Raw genomic sequence first — 19,098 nt, 5'->3', positions numbered from 1 at the left:
GCCTCAGTGGTTCTCTCCTCTCCTGCTGGATCTTCACCTCCCCAAGGAACCTTTGCTGCATTTGTGACCAGAACAGGGCAGCAGAACTTCCCCTAAAGCCCTTTTCACCCCACACAGCCCAACAAAACCCCCTCCCCAAGCCCCACGAGCTTCGGCCACAAAGGAACAAGTTCCTACAGGAAGCTCAAAAAAAAAAAAAAAAAGGTTTAAGGAGAAACATTGAGTTAAAAGTTTTATTCATTCAACATCTCACATTACAAATATTTAAAAATTATATGCATACTGGTATAAATAGTCATTTGCAAACTATTTAATAACATTAATTTTCACTAGCACTTCAACAAATGAACTCTTTAAAAAAAGTAACTTGTGTTATATAACTTAGAGTAGAACATACAAAAATATGAACTTAAACGTGAAAATGACTTTAATAAAAAATGAATTACCCTTATTTAAAATGCTATAATAAATACTACAACCTCCCCATACACAGTAAAAACTATATGGAAATTCAGCCAAGTAGTACAATTAACTGACATACTTAAATAACTTTTCCTTCTGATAATATGAGCAATACATTGGGGGAAAAACATATTAGGGATTAGTAAAAACTAGACACCCACTTGCTAAAAGTTTCACTTCCAAAAAATATAACAAAAAAATCTGATGAAAATTATAAAAACTAATTATACTTTAAAATTCAAAAATATAAAAAATAAAACAGTTGAATACAATATTGTCCCAATTCTTACAATGCTATCACAGTAGCTTTAAAATAAGATAATAAAATAAAGCAAATGACCAAAACCTTTTATTCCATTTTTTTTTAAAAATAATCTCAAATTTACATTAGTAGAAAGATTGATTTCTGATTCTTTTCTTTAGAAACACCAGCAAGAAAGAGGATTTACTAGAACAGTAGAAAATGACATTTTTAAATGTCTGCAATTAAAAACAAAGAATTACACTGCAAAGATCTTCCAGAAGTCTGAAATAGGTATTGCACATAACTTGAAGTTAACTTGCCACAATTCATCACATTCAAGTTTTAAATCACCTTTGAACAGAAGGTTTTAACTCTTCAAAAACACAAGGGGTGAATTATCAAGTCTTTCCAACAGCATCCTTATAAAACGCTAGATTCAGTCACTGCAAGGTTGAAATTTGCATTCTGCAGAGGTCTGTGTATGGAGAAGTAGAGACTATACCAAAAAAGCACGGGGCAGTGGGGTTCCTTTACATATAAAATAATCAGAAACACTTTATTTTACATTGCAAAAATAACCATGGAATTACTCTGTAACTCCCCCGGGAACGCCGCTGCTCGTTAATGACACCCCCCCACCGGTACCTAATTACACGTTAATGAGCCTGGGGCTACACGGTAACCCCAGAGAGCCCCGTGGAATCAGAAGGCTTTGCCAGCACTGTTGAAGCACAGAGTAATGGAGAGAATTGTTTATGCCCTGTAAATCGAAGTGTAACCAAAGGATCTGTAAACACGCTTGTCACACAATCACAAGTGAGTATTAGTAGAATAACGATTTCTTACATTAGTCATGCATACTAACATTACGTGCCTGCCACCTAGCAGGCTCTCTTTTATTCTTTAAATATAATTTAAAAGAGCAGACACAGTTCTGCATCAAACACCTAACATCGATTCTTTAGTAATAATAAAAATGGCTAAACATTCACCAAAAACGTCTGCATTTGTGTATAATTTTTAAAAACTCAGTAAGAAGCGGTAGACAATTTTGATGGTTCTTGACTTTTAAATTTCTACACTATATTTATGCATTTAAATTTCATGGGTCTAAAGACAAGTGTCATTTGTCACTTTCATGCTTTTTCTTCTTTAATTCTCAACTTTACATATACTATTTCTTAAATTATATGTACACCAAATACCTGGTGCTGGGCTAAGATGTTTAAGCAACATGCTTTCTTTTCTCTGCAGATTCTAAAATAGCATTGCCAGTGCACAACATCCATAATTCAAAATGTATGCAGAGCACTGAAATGTATAAAAAGCAGAATATAAGAAAATAAAATTTATTAAAATTATTTATATTAAAAAATGAAGTATATGAAGATCTCTCAGTAATAAAAGTACAAAAAGCTACTCTTTGCAATATGAAAAATTGAGGTATTGCATAAAGAGATATCCCGTCAGTGAAAAGTGTGCCTAAAAATGCTCACTGTTGGAAAAACAAGATATACAAAAGTAGTGCATAACAAATATACATTATGTGCATGACAAAATAAGTTAGCTACAAAAACACTGTACCGAAATTCAGCAGGTCATGTACAAAGGGAAAAAATTATTATTCAAAGCTAGTTCTCAAACAGTGTTATTTCTTGTAATGGAAACCCACCTCACCTGTTTGCTGGGTAGGATCGGCACAATAGCACACCCCAAGCCACCTACAAGCATTAAAAAAATGAAAGGAACATTCCAACTATAATTATGTACTTCAGAGAAAAAAAAGTCCCTGACAATCTACACAAGAGCACTCTGCATTTGCATTACTGTTGTCAATATTTTCAGGGATTTCAGTAAAAGCAGCTCCCTTGCTATACTTGACTAATAGACAGCAAATGTCTCCATTTTGACCTTTGGAACTTGGTAAGGTATCAGTTCATTAAAGCCTGTATTGAACACAAAAACTGCTTCTCATAAAGATAATGGGGGCTGGGGGAAGGGGATGAGGGGGGCTTTGAAGGGAGCAGATGTTTTCCAAGCAGTGCCAGGGCAAATCTTTGGTTTGGGAGACTCTCGGGTGGTCCCAGGCCCCTGGGGCCGGGCAGAGATTGCCACAGAATCACTTTGTTTGCACACTGCTACATCCTTGGTGGAGAAGTTGGCCAGGGCATTTAGTTCAAAAGTACTAAAAATAAATTTTCAGAACTACTCCTTCATTCATCTGTTTCAAACTAAACCCTCTGCACCCGCTCGTCAGCGTTGGGTTCACGTGTCCTGGGCTGATGCTTCTCAAGGTAGGACTGAGTTCCAATAAAGCCGGCGTTAATTAGCGATGTTGGCACTTCAAACACCTGCGTGTCTTTATCTCCCCACAATTAGTTCTGAAGAGCTGGGATTCTTTCTACAGCAAGAATAAGAAAGGCATCTGCACACTTGCACCATTCCATGCACAAATTCAGCCCACAGTGCAAAGCAACATTTGGAAACTCCTGGGTTCATGCCTTCTGTTATAGCTAAATCTGAGGGGATTGAAAAGTGACTTTACAGCCGAGATGGGAAACCAATAAGCAGCCAATTTGAGTTTGTGTGCCACAATGGAATATCAAAACTCCAGTAAAAATCAGTGATATCCTTGAGGTATCTTTAGGTTTTCTACTTTTTCACGTCAAAATGGAGAGCAAAGGCTGGCCCCTGATGAATGTTAGTATATTAGGATATAGAGTTATATATAGCCATCAAAAATAAAATCTATATATTTATCCTTCAGGAGAGGAAATGCCAGTTCACTAGTTGTCATTACTCTAGCTTTGGTAGGATATCTAGGGCTGTAACCAGACAATTGAGTTCTCTTAAAGAAAAAAAAGTGCACTCCCCCCTCAGTAGTAACTTTACTCAACTTTTACATTCAGGAATTCTTAAAATGTAATCATTTTGATGAAAATATAGTAAGCTCTGCCTATCTCATTAGAAATTTGGATGTGGGTGGTAGCCAGAGGCACGGTCAGATACACACCGAGCTAAAATTTCAGCCTCGAAACCCTTAAAATATTTAAAAAAACCCAAAACAAAACAAATCATTATTATAGTGCTGCTTCAACTTTGCTCATGCATTTTTGTTGCTTTAAACATGCTCTTTCCTGTTGGTAGGTAAATGCTAACTTCATCTGTTGCTGGAAAAATCCAAAGTCCAAACAAACAAAAAAAAAAAAGAGGCAAAACCAGGCTTCCCTGGGGGAAAAGTGTCAGAACAGACTGATAGTGTTATTGTTACACGGTTATTTAATAAAAGTATTATTATGTTCTTTATTAACAATAATTTAATTAAAAAACCAAAATACTCTATTGTTTCAATTCTCTTCTCTTAATATTTTTCTCTCCTCTAAGAAAACGTTGCAGGAAATTAAGTGTTCTCTCGGTAGTAAAGACAAGAGAATGCAACTCGCTTGCAACATGTTATCGATACGAAAAGGAGTTCCCAATACAGTTTTCAATGACAAGATTCTATAAAATACCCATTATAGGTCATTCTTTCGTTAGACTATTGTTAAATTACAGACTACTACAAAAGGACATGCTGTGAGTGAGGGACGGGGTGGGGAGGGCAGTCGGGAGAACAGAAGAGTGCACTTAATTGGAGGCCTGCAAATGAGCGATCCTTTAGTTCCAGCGGAATGAAATATGTCTCGGGCGGTCCCCTCCCTCCTTCACCAGGGGCTTGTGGAATTCCCTGCCGGCCCGGGAATGGATAGCAGCCCAGCAATATTCACAGTAATACTGCAGACACGTCACGTTAGCACAGAAGAACGGGGCGAACTTCCCGCCGCAGCGGGCGCCCTGACACTCGTCACACAGCTGATCGTCCAGGACATATGGCTTAACTTCCACCTGCAGCCACAAAACAAGACAATTTATCATTCTTCGTTGCAAATTCTTAATTGCACACCCGTGTTCTAGCAGGCAGCCAGCAGTTAATGCAGTAGGGAATGCTACACTCAAGATTTCCCCCTCGTGACGCCTGATCGTGGCTGTTGAACACCCAAAACTCCAGGCACGTCAACACTCCTCCCCTCTCCTTGATCCTTAAAAAACACCCCCAGAAATCAGTGCTGACCACTGATCACACCTGCTGTCTCTGATTTACAGAAAGGCCCAAACAACCTATTGTTGATACACAGACTGACACCAAAACCCTGGATAATTATGGGAGTTATTTTTGATGACCAATTAAGTTCCTTCTCTTTCAGGCAGGAATGGAAACTGTTTATACAGCACCATAACTGTGGATTAAATATGCACATGGCCTGCAACTTTCAATGTCCAAAGTCCCAACATTAAAAATAATTAATTTATTCTCTAAATAAATACTCAATTTCTGTATTCTTTTTCTAAGGCTTAGTCCTCTCAGCTAAAGGAAATCCACCTGATCTTGTTGGGATCAAATGAGAGGCTTAACATGGGACTGATGCCCTCCTACGCTGCTGGCATTAAGGGCCAGGTGATGGGCAGGAATTCAGAACAGCAGAAATAAATACAGGTTACGAGTTCCTGTTCTAGAAGGGTTTGTGAAGCGTCTCTGAAGCTCATTTAATGTGATGTTTTCACCAACATTTTCAAACACCCAGGCTGTGACTGGTATCTCTGCTGTTATCTCTGCATCTGGCCTGGGGCTGCTCCTCTCTGCACCTCACAGGTCTCGGACACACCTCAGGCAAATAAGGACATTCACAAGTTCCTGGGTTTTTAAACCCACCTAATTTTATCACAGTCCAGACAGCACTGCAGTAGTTTGATGTCATTTTTGCTTACAGGACACATAAACTGCTCAGAGACAGCACAGCAACCTTTTTAATGACCTGGTTCTCTCTTCCCATCAAGCTGCATTTCCCAAAACCCCTCCCTGCCAACTCAGTCAATTTGTAGAAGAGCAGACGCAGGCAAATATTCCTAACACTACATTCCCCATCCCCTCATCTGCTGTGTAGTGTGAGGTTGGGGATTTTTTGAGGAGTGCTGCCTTCTCCAAGTGCTAAAAGGACAAAGATGCCACACAGGCTTCCTTCATGTGGTGATTCTGTTCCCTTCGCTCTGCTCAGCCATGTTCAGAGGCCAAACTGCAGCTCAGGTGTCCTGGCCACATTTACTCGGGAGTGTGGCAGGGGCTGCAACTGCTCCCTGAGCTGGGCACAGCCAACTTCCCAGCTCCAGAGAGTTACAGCAGCTCCATCAGGCCCACTCAGGGTGGGAGCCCCAGCCACTGAACCCTTCCTTTGCATTATCTCAGGGCACACCCTTTAGCAGCACCTTCTTGCCCAATTTTACAGGAAATCCCTTCTTGTTACTTTGTTTTTCACTAATTTTATTTTTCTTTTAACAGAAAAGCAGTCTTAGAAAACTATTAATAAATAGAACCTTAACAAAAAGTAGTGGTGTTGGTGTATTTTTACCTCCCTCATGCACCCAAACTCTCCTATGATGAATCCTCTCTGAACGTTTATCTCCCCACACAAAAACTACACAAAAAATGAGGAAATAAGGAGTGGGAGGAGAGGAGGAAGGGGAAATAGATTGCAAAATTTTGTTCAGAGTTTACAAGTACTTACTTAAATTTGTAGTCCCACCAGCTTCAATGGACCTATTCACCCAAGTGTCTGCTTATGCAAGCACAAGTTGCACAAGGACAGCCCAAATTATTTGTTCAAAGCTGTACAGAACTCATTTCAGAGCCAAGATTAGAACAAAGACATTCCAATTCACAGGCCCACAGTCAAATTGTTGTTACAATTCTTCTGCCCAAGCTTTATAGCCAAAGCAGAAGTGAAATGATAATGGGCTAATCAGCCAAGTTTGGAGGTTTTCCGCTGTATTAACTATAAAATTCAGATCAGTAGTGACAGTCCAGAGACTGTCATGATGTCTCCATCATCCAGAGACAAAGGATGAATTACAAGAGGAGATCTGAGCATCTGAGTTTCCCAAAATTGTGGTCTGAAGATCACCATAACTGGCAGTTCTATTTTAGAGAGATGAAGAGGGCAGAAGCAAGTGCTGGTCCATATTCCTCTAATTTAAAATAATGAGGAATACAATAATAAAGGAATGAAAAAACCAAACACAGCCTTTGCACAGGCTGTGGGAGGGTGAATGTGAGGCTGCAGTGCACAGTAACAAGTTTACAAGGCATGGGGTGGTTCTGCCTGGCCCCCCCAAAGATGCCGAGCAGGATTAAGAGCTGCCCCATCCTTGGCATGCACCTCCCTCCCTGCATCACACGAACACCACAAATCCTTGCAGGGGGAGCATCTGAGGAGTGCAATATTCTTAGAAAAGGCCAAGGCAGCTGCCACACTTCCCACTACACTCAGCAAGTCGACAAAGTCTGTTTCACAGTCACCTCCCACGTGCCAGAACCACCAGCTCCCTACCACTCCATTTTATTGCGTGCTGCACCTGAGAGGCACTAAAAACGGGATTAATCTGGTGTAACATTTCCAAGGACACCCCATGAGGTGGGAGAGGGCGTTTCCAGAGGAGCCCAGGAGCCCAGGGGCGCAGGCCTTACCCGTTTATCAATCTCTCCGTGCTGCAGCTGGACAAAGCGAGCGCTGATAGCAGCAATGTAACTCTGTTGGTTGGAAAATGCCACCCGCCCTGCTCCTTTGGGGTACTTGAGCTCGGGGTCGGTGTCGATGCCGGCGTAGCAAACCCCTCCGTAGAGCCGGTCCATGATCATCGCCAGCTCCACTAGAGCACAAAGCAAAACCAAACAGCGCTCTAGGCTCCGTTGTGTCTCTAAAAGCACCACATCAGGCCAGCTCGTGTCCCCCACTGTCACCACACTCGATATTCCCTCGCTGCCAGGCTCGCTTCCCCCAGTGCTCCCCAAACCAGGCTGCACATCCAACATGCCCAGTGCTGCAGTGTGTACCTGCTCGTAAAGGCCGAGGAACACCACCAACAAAAATGGTTTTTCTTGGGTCAAGAGGCTGGGAACCATCCATAACAAAATCACTATCACTAAGGTTCCAAGGCCGGATCTGAACCTATGGACAAAAAGCCTGTTTTTTTTAACCATTCACAATTCAAAGTGTCTCAGTAATATAAATTACAACAGTGTCCTACAGAGAAGCAAACTTCTTAAACAGCTCTACTTTCTAAACTCTACTTGTTCAGCAATCATTTCTCGAAATGGTAACGAGCTCTCTTAAGACAGACCATTTGAGGGTGCTAAATTTCATCACTTCCTTGTTACCCAAATTTCTGGGAAAAAACCCTCACCCTCTACTGACACGTTTACTTAATCATGACTGAGCTGTGCTGTCCAACCCCCCTGGTCACACAGATGTGCACTGCTCCTGTCGTCCCAGCCTTATCTCAGTGCAGCAGGCTCCAGAGTTGCCTGTTTATTTACTGTCTTGCTTTATATTTGGTTACAGCTGGCCAAAATTTGAAGCACAGGACTAGAGCAGAATTCTCCCCAACTATTGACAGACTTGCATCAGCCCCCAAACTATTTGTATATTAATAATTTATAGTTCAGTGGTATGTTTTTAGGATTTATCTCTGTTACATACAACACTCAGACAATATGAATTCTACATGTTTGTCATTAGCAAGCATAAAATACCTGTCTGGAAACACATCTTTTTCTAACAAAAATAGGCATTGTAACAAGACTAAAACACCTTCCTATGTCTCGTTCAAAAGTAGTAACTTGGTCTTTTCTCTTCCAAGAACTTGACACCTTAAAGAAATTTTAACATTAACATTCTGAAGACAAAAACTGCATGTGAAGAACCCAATTTGTGTTTATCACCCAGGAATTGTGCAGGCCCTGACAATTCCACCTACCGGCTTGTCTTTGATAGTGGGGCTGGAAACACAGAGATAGAGCTTTCCATCTTCTTCAATGCATGCATCAATCAGTGCCTGCACGGAGCTTTCATCTTGGAACAGCAAAAATGCATATCCTGGCAGAGGGAAAACACAAACATCACTGCTGCTGGCTGTTTGTCTACAGGATCATAATTGAACTCAGAATTATGTTTGACATCACGCTGCCACACAGGAGGGGAAAAGATTTAAGGTGCTCTCATCACACATTTCTAACCCGCAAGTGCTCTGGTTGTTCATGTAAGGGACAAATCCTTCCCAGCTGCTGTGGAAGGCATTTAGTGCCTTTAAAGAGCTGTTACTACATGTACAACAACAGGGGGAAAAGGGAAAATGAAAAAAAGGAAAAACAGGAAGTTAAGGAAGAATTCTTTCAGTGAGTAATAACTGCAAAGCCACATTCGAGACTTCACCAGTTTAGAACAATCCCCACTGTGTCACTGTCAGACCAATCTTGTATCTTATCACAAAAAAATATTCTAAAATGCTAATCTGATTTGGTTTTAGATGTTTACCTTTAGGAGGAAAATAAGATTTGCTCTCTGCCTTGTGTGGCCAGTCTACAATCAAAGGTCCAAAGCGCCGAAAACTTGCAGTGATCTCATCTGGAACAGCAGAAAAGGGAAAAGGCATGAACTTAAAATTCAAATAAATTGAATTTAAGGCATTTGAAAGACACTGACTTCAGGTAGCTTCACCCTATAAACAAACATTCTGTGACCCTCCATGTCCAGCAGCTCACAGCAGTGCTCAGTAGCTGACGGGGAATCTTTATGACAAGGCAGAACACTCCTTATAAAACAAGACAGGCCAAAGCTCAAGCTTTTCTTTCTACTGATAATCACAAAGGTTCATAACCCATTAATTCACAAGAACTGAGCCACTGCATCTGTACAGTTACAATAATCCAGCTTCAACTACTCTCATGGCTGACATGACATTCAGGCTGCCGTGTCACAGCAGTGACACAAAAAACCTGGGGATTAAAACAATTCTGTGATTAAGAAAAGGAAACTTTTCAGCTTTATTGTTGCATTTCTTCTAACCACTATGCCAGCAGCATCATACACACAGAACACAGAGCTCAGGTGAAACGAAGCTTCACAAGACCTGTACATGACTTTTTAGATTTATTTCAATAACAGCTGCAGTGCTCTGGGCCCACCACAACTCCCTGGTGCCACAGGATGCCCTGCACAGATTCATTCCTGTCTGGTTCTCACCATGCACATGTCAGAAGCTACCACAGGACAAAAATCATTGCTGGAAACAACCTCAACTACACAGGAGCAACCAAACACAGAGTTAGGACTTACTACCCCACACAGACCTTATAAAACTATGAGCAGCTTTTCCTACTACTGACTTCTGGGGCCTGTGAAATGATGGCAATGGATTCATGAGTTTCCACAGGTGATCTTGGCTTGTTTAATTTTACACTTTTGTACGTTTTATCCTGCTGAAGTCAGTTTAACGTGTGGCAAGGAGATTTTGTTCTTCGGTGGCAGAACAACACTACAACCTAAACTCATCTGAATTATCTCACGTCTGACACGTGAAAGATTCATTTCCATATCAAAGCTTGGAAAACACCCATCCCTGAGCTCGCAGACAAAAGGTGTCACAGCCCAGTTCTGTCCCTGAGGCAGCAGAACTCCCCTGGGTGAGGTTTTTACCTTCATCGATGTCCGGTGGCAGCCCTCCCACAAAGACCTTGCGGGAATAGCGTTCCACGCGCTCCCCGTTCTGGTGGGAGAAGCAGTGAGGAGATCCCAACCCGCTGTGCAGGGTCTGATCCCCACGGCCGTCATCCAGGAAGCCGTCTTCCATCGGGAACAGCGAGGACTGACCTGAAGGGGGGGGTTGGAAAAAAAGAGAAACAGGGAAAAAAAACCATACTAACAGAACAAAGCACACACTGTTGGAATAATTGGGGAAAATGCACCAGTTGCTGCATCAGCAGAACCGGGAGTGATCTGCCCTCTGAATGAGCAGTTATGTTCTCGATTTCATTGCACCCTTTTAGTTTTCAGTATCATCCAGCAGCTCAAATGTATTATTTCAGAGGAAAGGTTCCTCCTCATAACAAACCAGGATTTCTAACGGGTGCTCGAGCTGACTGTTTTCCATCATATTTTGTGTTTCCAGTTAGGTTTCTTTCAAGAAGTATAAAAAGGGAACGGCCAATTTTGTTTCCGGGGCTCCCACAATATGAAGCCATATATCCCATTTCCCAGTGAACAGGAAATAGATACAATTTCAAGGTGAAAATGGGAAAACAAGAATTCTACCAGTTAAATAAATTACACATTTAAATTACCTGACATCAAAACATGTCATAAACCACCCACTAGTAAATAACAAAAATAACCTGATGAAAACAGCAAAACCCATTTACTGCAAAGACTGAAAACTTTGTCCCCCCTACAACTTTACTTCAGTGTTCCAGCAGAGTTTTGTTAATGGCCTCACTCTAAGAGAAAATGTTGTAAAGTGAGAAATGTTCCCCTCACAGTCCAGCATCCTTCTATGATAATCCTTAATAATATTCATTACTTTTAAATAAGGTTCTTTGCTGATAAATGCCACTGTATAATATCATAAATAGAGCACAGGAGCTGTTCCCTGCCAGGAATTCCCTCCTCAGTTCCATTATTCGACAGCTACGCAACAAATTGAGACTTCTACTCATTTAAGGAGCATTTTAGGAATAAATGTGTATAGGGAAAGTGAGCAATGAGGCGTGCTACAAGTTTTAGGACACATTTCCTTTTCCCTATGATGTGATACGCTGTGTCTGCTTTTTCAGGATTCCTCCCAATCTACCACAGAAATGTACTGGTGAGGTTAATTTATCCTGTTCTTGCTTTCTTCCTTCCCTTGAAAGAAATTGATTTTAAAAAAGAAGACATCTCAAAACCAGAAAATCTGACCAAGACACAAGACATTTTCCATGAAAAAAATCAAACAGCTAAGAAGCTGAAAGAAAAAAAAAATTAATAAAATCCACAGCCCATAGAATTTATATGAATAAAAAATGGAAGGCTCGGTCAGGTTGCTTTATTTGAAATTTCAAGAATCTTTTATACACCTTTAATTAAAATAAAGTCAAGTATAATCAGGCCTCTTTCTGTAGCTGGGCAAACCTCATTCCTACTATGATAAAAATATTGTAATATTGACTTAAACCTTGTTTTTCCCTAAGGAACTGCTGCACATGTGATTTGTTTCATCTCTTAAGACCCCAGTCCTGCAGGTATTGTTGGGAGGGAGCAATTCCCAAATTTAAACCCCCTTTCCAGGCTCCTCAGCTGCTGTTGGAGAACTCCACACACACACTGAACCCAGCAGGTCAGACACTCACTGTATTTATGTTCCATCAGCACCCAAAATTCCCAAAATAAACTTCTCCAGCATTGGGATTCATAACACACACACACACAAACACAGCAACACAGCCCCCCAGGGTCACAAACCATACAGGTGATGTCCACTGTGATCATTTCAGCCTCAGGTACTCCCTAATCCAGTTAAAATGCTGATTTATGGCATGCAGACTATGTAAACGTACGTGAAACTGCTCCCTTATAAGCTTAAATTTTGGACTTTGCCCTCTAGTAAAAACTTAATGTTATTTCTCCCATGAGACATTGTCAACATTAGAAAATTAAAGAGGAATATTGTTACCTCGCCTTCTCCCATATGTCCTTGCTGCATGTTAAATGAGAAAGAAAACAGCCTTTCAATCATTGTTATAAGGACCAAGAGACCTCGTTTTATTGCCTTTATACTGACTCAGTGATTCTCAAGCCTTTGCAGATCCAGGTCATTTAAAGTAAGTGTTCACAAGCTGCCCCACCCCACCCTCCCATGGCTTCCTCAGCCCAGCTCTGTTACTTACTGATAAAACACGTTGACAGGAGGCTGACCAAGTGGATATGGATAATCAAAGAGACTTTTGGAAGCAATTTTAGCCCTCAATTTGCACATTTATTTATTTATTTATTTGAGCTATTCCTGGGGGTGTGCCTATAAGCAAATGGATCTTTCCTCATGCACCAGGCTCTCTCTGCCTTGCCAAGCTCCAGAATATTCCACCACTGCTCTCCACCCGAGCTGGAGGAGAAGCCCTGACACAAGGAAAGTGAAAGATTGGTGCCATACTTTCTGTTTGAAATCAGGTTGCTTTGCACAACCCACAAAATCCTTGGTTCAATTCTGACTGGCAAATAACCAGCTGAAAAACTGAAAAGTCAAGGAGGAAAACTGGGCCACTGAAGTTGCCTTCCAGACTCCTGCAGTCTGTGTCCAACAGGATGGATTCTCTCACACTAACCCAGGACACTGCGCTGGAATAATTCAAGTTACCCACTGGTTCCTACTTTTCATGTTTCAGAACAAATCAATCCTACCTCTAAAAACAACAGCATTTTCTGAGCTGGCTTGCAGGAACCCATTGTCAGAGCACGGCCAAACTTTCTAATCAAACTCGCACATTCTTTCTCTTTTAATCTCATTAAAATCTCTTTCTGAAAGCAGGCCAAGTGTTTTCAAAACTTGGATTCTTCCTGGCAAGTGCTGTGAGAAACTCTGAGCACATAATGTGTTTGATTTTGCTTCCCCATTCAAAATTGAGGCCGACAATTAGTTTAAGCATTTAAATATTTGTAAACCACAACAATACAGGAGTCGTTTCCTCTTTCCAAATAAAAACTGTATCAATCCAATTTACTTCATGATTATTTAACATCCATAAGATCATTTCACTCCTCTGGTAGAGACTCACAATTAACACCGAGAACACAAAATAACAAAGCCCTGGTCTTTGGACTGGAGCATATTCTTGAGGCAAAGGTTTTATGGGAGAATCTTAAGGGCTGAGGACCCTTACAAGTATGGTTTTTCCATATCGATTTTGAATTTAGAAATGCAGGATGCTGATACAGTCCTCAAAGGAGAAATTTAAGGAAATCACAAAGCATCAGCAGTCCTGCTGTGTCTCTGACTGAGCCCAGCAGCCTTTGCATGTTTTGGAGCACATCAAGCACTTTCAAAGCCAGCTCTGCCTATAAAGCCATAAAAATCCTGCTTGTGGTTTCTGAATTACTGACAAAACCACACAGCCTCCTTCTCTCTGTGCACTCACTCCTGGCAACAAAACACAGACACGATTCCACTGTGGATGTGTGACCACAGTTCAGACCAAGGGACTCCTCACAGCTTCCCCACCTGAGGCACTCAAGACAAGAGGACTTTTCTCCTTTACCAGGACAAAAAAACCCCAAAAAGACTCAGCCACCAGCTAGGAATTATTTCCAGTGCCAAATACTAGGTTTGGAGAACCAAATACTATGATTTTTTCTCTTCCTCTTCTTAATTTGCCTCTTGTTTTCTGCGTTTGCTTCACATTTAAGCCGCAAAATACCAACATCTGACATTTCAAAACATTTCTCAGGAGCCGCAGTTTATAAACTCCCCCAGCACAGCACAGATACAAACTTTCTCTGCTCCCTCAATGCAGAGTTCATCACACGCCATTAATTCCACACAATGTGAAACTTTGTGAAATACAAACAGCATTGAGGCAAGGAATGCTCTCTTGGCAGGCCAGGAAGGCAGCGGAGTCCCCCCTTTAGCTCTGGCTCTCCGAATTTCAGATTAAGAGAAGGCTTTGCTACAGGAGTACTCAGCTTAAGCTGCTGCACAAATGAAGCCTTAAACTGCCACCAACCAGAGGAAAAGGTTTAATTTGTAGATCACAACATTTGCCCATCCTTTGCTGAGAAATGAGACAAATGCAACCTTGGTTTGGATTCCTCAAAGCTGTTTTCCCCTTCCCCATTTCTTCAGTTCAGATAATTGCATAAAGGGCCTAAGATTTATTTATCTCATGAGGTATCTGAGCAAGAGTTTTGCTACAAAACCTAAAAAATACGAAGTGTGCGTGCAACTGGTTCAACTGCTTATTAATAACCACTGCAGAGATGTTTTCACCAATAAAATCAGCCTGAAATTTAAAATGCTATTAGCAGCTGCTACAATTGTTTTGTCCCCTCAGCCCTCCCTTTATTTCTGTGTCTGAAATAAAGCCATAGAGAAAGTCAATGATCGTTTGCAAAAATCTGCTGCTTTTACTGTCTTTCATTTTAAGGAACATCAGGAACAAGCAACCCACTCAAATGTTTGTGTCTTCTCCTCATTTGAGACACTTAATGGGCTCCTGGTCCCTTTCCTTTCTCCTTTCTGTTTCAAAATTCACATATTTTGTGTCTATACCTACAGTTAAATGTGCTGAGCTCTCTTCCCTCTAGAGGAAGCACCACAAAACCTGTCAGCATCTTGGGTATAACCCCACAAACACATTCTGCTGAAAAACCCTGAAAAAATGCTGCAGGGATCCTAAATCACTCAAACCCCAAACCTGCTCCAATTTTGTGCTGCACAAAGTGTGCCCAGGTTGAGCACCTGGTTCTTGCTGATTCCAGGTGTATTTTGTATTTATATCTTCAGCAGCTGTTTGTTAAATATTATATAAATGGAGAAAAGTGTCAGAGGCCAGATTTCCTGGCCTTTTAAAGGGGTATAATAAGGTTTTCTCTATATTGAAACCTCTGTTATTAACATTGGTGACCAATGTTGTTTATGTTGGAAAGTAAATATGACCAATATCAGAGGGTTTCAGGCTTTCACTGAAACTGGGAAGGTAGTCTTGGGCTGGGCTGTCTTTTGTTTCACTTATAACTTAACTTGTACAGCAACAGAAGTATCAAAGTTCCACAGGATTATTTCTAAAAGTGAGCTGTATATCCTTGAATCTACCAGAGAAAACATTTAGACTTTCCTGAATTTTAGTTTAAAATTATAGAAGAATACCTGAAGCACTATCTGCTTTAGCCATTACAGCAGCAGAACCTTATTCCTGCATTTTTTTACACTCACTTTGCAATTATATCGAGCTTGACAACGCTGTGCACAAGGCCATTAAAAACATGAACTCTGATATTTTACTACCTTTCTCCCCACTACTCCTTGAGACCAGGCAGGGCTGGTTGTAACTCCAGAGTGAGATTTTATCATCACTTTGTGTTTCACAACTTGTTCCACATGTCAGGAATGGATCACATGTTTCTGCCACAGGTAAGAGGGCATTCCACAAGAGGTTCTGTAGGGTCACCTCTGTTCCCTGGTGAAACTGGCCTCATCTAAACATCTCCTTAACCAAACCAAGGGAAGAAAAGGGAGAATTCTAAAGAACATCTCTGGTTAATGCACATTTGGTTAAATTATTTCTATTAGAGAGCCAAGCAGGGATTTTGCAGAGAGCTATATATATACTTTGTTAAATGAACATAGAAATCTTACCAACCTGCATGTATTATACACCAAAGTATTTCTTTCTATTTAATAGAGATTAACTTAAGCCTTAGATCACATTTTCAGCATAAAAGCAGATAATGTCATAAAAAGTTGTGTGTGTCTTCAACTGGGAGTGATGGGGCAAGGGGGAATGGCTTCAAACTGACAGAGAGAAGTTTTAGATTAGATTTTGGGAAGAAATTCTTCCCTGTGAGGGTGGAGAGGCCCTGGCACAGGGTGCCCAGAGCAGCTGTGGCTGCCCCTGGATCCCTGGAGGTGTCCAAGGCCAGGCTGGATGGGGCTTGGAGCAGCCTGGGACAGTGGAAGGTGTCCCTGCCCACAGCAGGCAGATGAAACTAAATTATCTTAAAAGTCCCTTCCAACCCAAACCATTCTGTGATTCTGTGGTTCTAAGGCAGGCAAAAAGGTGCTCTTTTTTATGCATTCCTTGGTTTCAGTTCTAAAATACAAAAGGATCAGTCACCAGTTCCATGAGTGTTAACGTGAGACATTTGCATGTGTGCAGAAACATTGCCCAGCTCAGGCACTTAATCTCATTCCAGGCAAATTATTCCAAGCACATGATGTGCTGACTGTGGAACAACAGCCCATACATGGCAGAGGGCACCAGCCCAGGACACCTGATCCAGGAGAAATTTTGTCAATACAGAATAAACTGAACAAAATATTAACAAAACTATACTGACAGTGAATGTATTCCATGTCAGAGCTTTGCATCTTACAGTCCCAGCCACCTCTGACACTGTCAAATGAGGTCCCTGTCCTAAAAATTGTTTTCCAAACCAAGCCATGAAAAGGGAATTTGAGAGGTTCCCTTTTTTGTGGATTTCAAACACTACCAAACTTCAAAGAATGAAAAATATCCCAATAATATTTTATTAATCTTAAAACAGTCTTACAAAAATTAAGCAGCTCTATTTATACATCTGAAGAATGTATATTTGACACACTTTCAGCAATGTCAAAGTCAGCATGAAACCAGCAAAGGAGCCTAAATTTGGCTGCACAGTAAAACCAAGGATTAGCACCTCTGGAATTACTGATTCTGCAAAATTAAGCAGCAGAGTTGCCAAAACTTGTATTTTTCCTCCTAATTTACTTTTCAAGAAACACAATGTAAAAAGAGATTTAAAAAAACACGTTGTTAAGAAATACAGCTCTACCTTATGTCCAAAACGTCCAAACAAATGCTGAAACACAGGAGTACTCTTGTAGATGCAAATATTATGCTTTATTTCAAGTAAAGCCAGATGCCTGAAGACAAGTATTTACCATTCCTTCTGTCAAGAACAGGAACAAAATGAAGTTTCTGTTATTCCATAGCACTCAAAGTGCAAGTCTGACTAGAAGCTTTAATTTTCAATTCCAGGTCACCGTCACAAAAAAACTGACAGACAAAAAGCAAACAGGTTTCTTTCCTTCAAAAACCCTGTGGAGAATCTCCCTACAAAATCCTTTGGTAAATAACACTGTTTTACCTGTGATTATGTTGAATTAATTGAGTTCACATGGTAGAAAGGTAGAACCTGAGTGAATGCACAAAGCAGATTCTCAGCATAATAACTGCGAACAGGGAGCATTGACAACTTTCGACATCAAATAAGCAGGGCTGGAGGAGAGGCTGGGAACACTGAAAATGAAAGCAACTGTTTCCAAGGCGTGTGGAATGAGCTGCAAGTTTTCAGGGCTTTAATCTGCCTAAAGCAAAGCTGCCTCACTGGAGAGATGGGGCAGTTACAGCCAGGAAAGAATCATCCTTGGGAAGAAACCCCCCACACTGATGGCCCTCATTCCCTACAGGCTGCCCAGGGAGGCCGTGGATTCTCCCTCTCTGGAGAATTCCAAACTCACCTGCTCCAGGTGACCCTGCCTTGGAAGAGGGGTTGGACTGGATGGTCTCCAGAGTTCCCTTCCAACAACCCCAACCATTCTGGGATTCCCTGATTCCCAGGCTGCAGCGGCAGGCAGGGACAGGAAGGAACATCCTGGTTCCAACTCTGCCACTCCAGCCCAGCACAGCTTCAAATCCACCTCTGTCAGGAGCTCAAGGTAACTACTGCATTGGGCAACTGAGCCAAAAAGCTCTGGACATGCTTCCAGCAATTACTGAATCCCAGAATCACTGAGTTTGGAAAAACCCTCCAAGGTCATCGAGTCCAACCTGTGACTGATCCCAATTTTGTCACCCAGCCCAGAGCACTGGGTCACATCCAGGCCTTCCTTAGACACCTCCAGGGATGGGCACTCCAAAGTTCAAGCCTAAGTCTGATGGGGAAATGGGATGAAAAAGGTTAACTCTGAAAACCCCGAGTTCAGTTTGTGGGAGGGCTTTAAGACCTACCACCAGGTCACTGCTTTGCTGCTGATGCTCTGTCAGACCACCGGGGCCTCTGGACTGAAGGAACCTCCAGACAGGATTTTCCTACATTCCAACAATCACTTAACTACTCCTGAAAGGTGACAAAACCAATTCAGCCTCCTTCATCTCAAAACATACAGAAGCTTCAAAGGTAACTTTGAAGTTTTCTTTGCTATCAAACAGCAGAACACAGAGAAGTCTCCCAAGCCAACCTGCTATAAATCCTGAACAAATCCTAGACACAGCCACAGCTTTGTCTACCAGGGATCAATATTTGTTCCCTAATTCCAATTATATTCCAGTGGGATACTGCAAATCAATTTAAGTGGGAGCCTTAAATATTGTATGTATTTGATTATAACTCTTCTCCAGGATCCCCCACAGGGTGTGAGGTAAGAAACCAAAAGCAGAAGAGCAAATCATGGAGCACAACCCTCAGCTGGAGACTGGATGTTAGTTGGAATTATACTGTATTTCAGAAAAGCAGGCACCCTACTGCTCATGGCACTGAGCTTATTTTAAATTCATGTATGACTGCTGGAGAATAGACACCAAGTTAGAAAAACATCGTATCTTTTGCCTCAATACATCTTCCAGTTTATGATATGGAATAATTGGCAGCATTTATCTTTTGAACACTTCAAGTGTTACTATATTCACTTGAAAAATAAGAAATGAAAGGCAGAGTTTGCAGCTGGGAGAAGGAAAAGCATTACAGGAGTCAGCTTCTCAGCCACAAAACTACTTCAAACGTGGCAACTTCATT

General features: G+C 41.3%; 1 protein-coding gene across 2 annotated transcripts in view; it reads right to left on the bottom strand.

Moving 5' to 3' along the window:
• Positions 1 to 219: 219 nt before the first annotated feature.
• Positions 220 to 19,098, bottom strand: part of CPEB4 (cytoplasmic polyadenylation element binding protein 4) — a 38,377-nt gene continuing 19,498 nt past the window's right edge. Inside the window, exons 3-9 of one of the 2 annotated variants that reach the window (XM_010399643.3) lie at positions 12,284 to 12,307; positions 10,273 to 10,446; positions 9,112 to 9,201; positions 8,555 to 8,673; positions 7,632 to 7,746; positions 7,266 to 7,447; positions 220 to 4,591 (exon numbers count right to left, since the gene is read on the bottom strand). In XM_010399643.3, coding sequence (XP_010397945.1) covers positions 4,364 to 4,591; positions 7,266 to 7,447; positions 7,632 to 7,746; positions 8,555 to 8,673; positions 9,112 to 9,201; positions 10,273 to 10,446; positions 12,284 to 12,307 — 932 coding nt within the window. In that variant the 3' untranslated portion in view covers positions 220 to 4,363. The remainder of the gene's footprint in view (positions 4,592 to 7,265; positions 7,448 to 7,631; positions 7,747 to 8,554; positions 8,674 to 9,111; positions 9,202 to 10,272; positions 10,447 to 12,283; positions 12,308 to 19,098) is intronic. The other variant, XM_010399644.3, reaches the window with a different exon arrangement.

This window comes from Corvus cornix, chromosome 13 (assembly GCF_000738735.6).
Source record: "Corvus cornix cornix isolate S_Up_H32 chromosome 13, ASM73873v5, whole genome shotgun sequence".
Classification (NCBI taxonomy): domain Eukaryota; kingdom Metazoa; phylum Chordata; class Aves; order Passeriformes; family Corvidae; genus Corvus; species Corvus cornix.
Note: the sequence above shows the minus strand (reverse complement) of the source record. Positions and strands in the feature narration are given on the sequence as shown.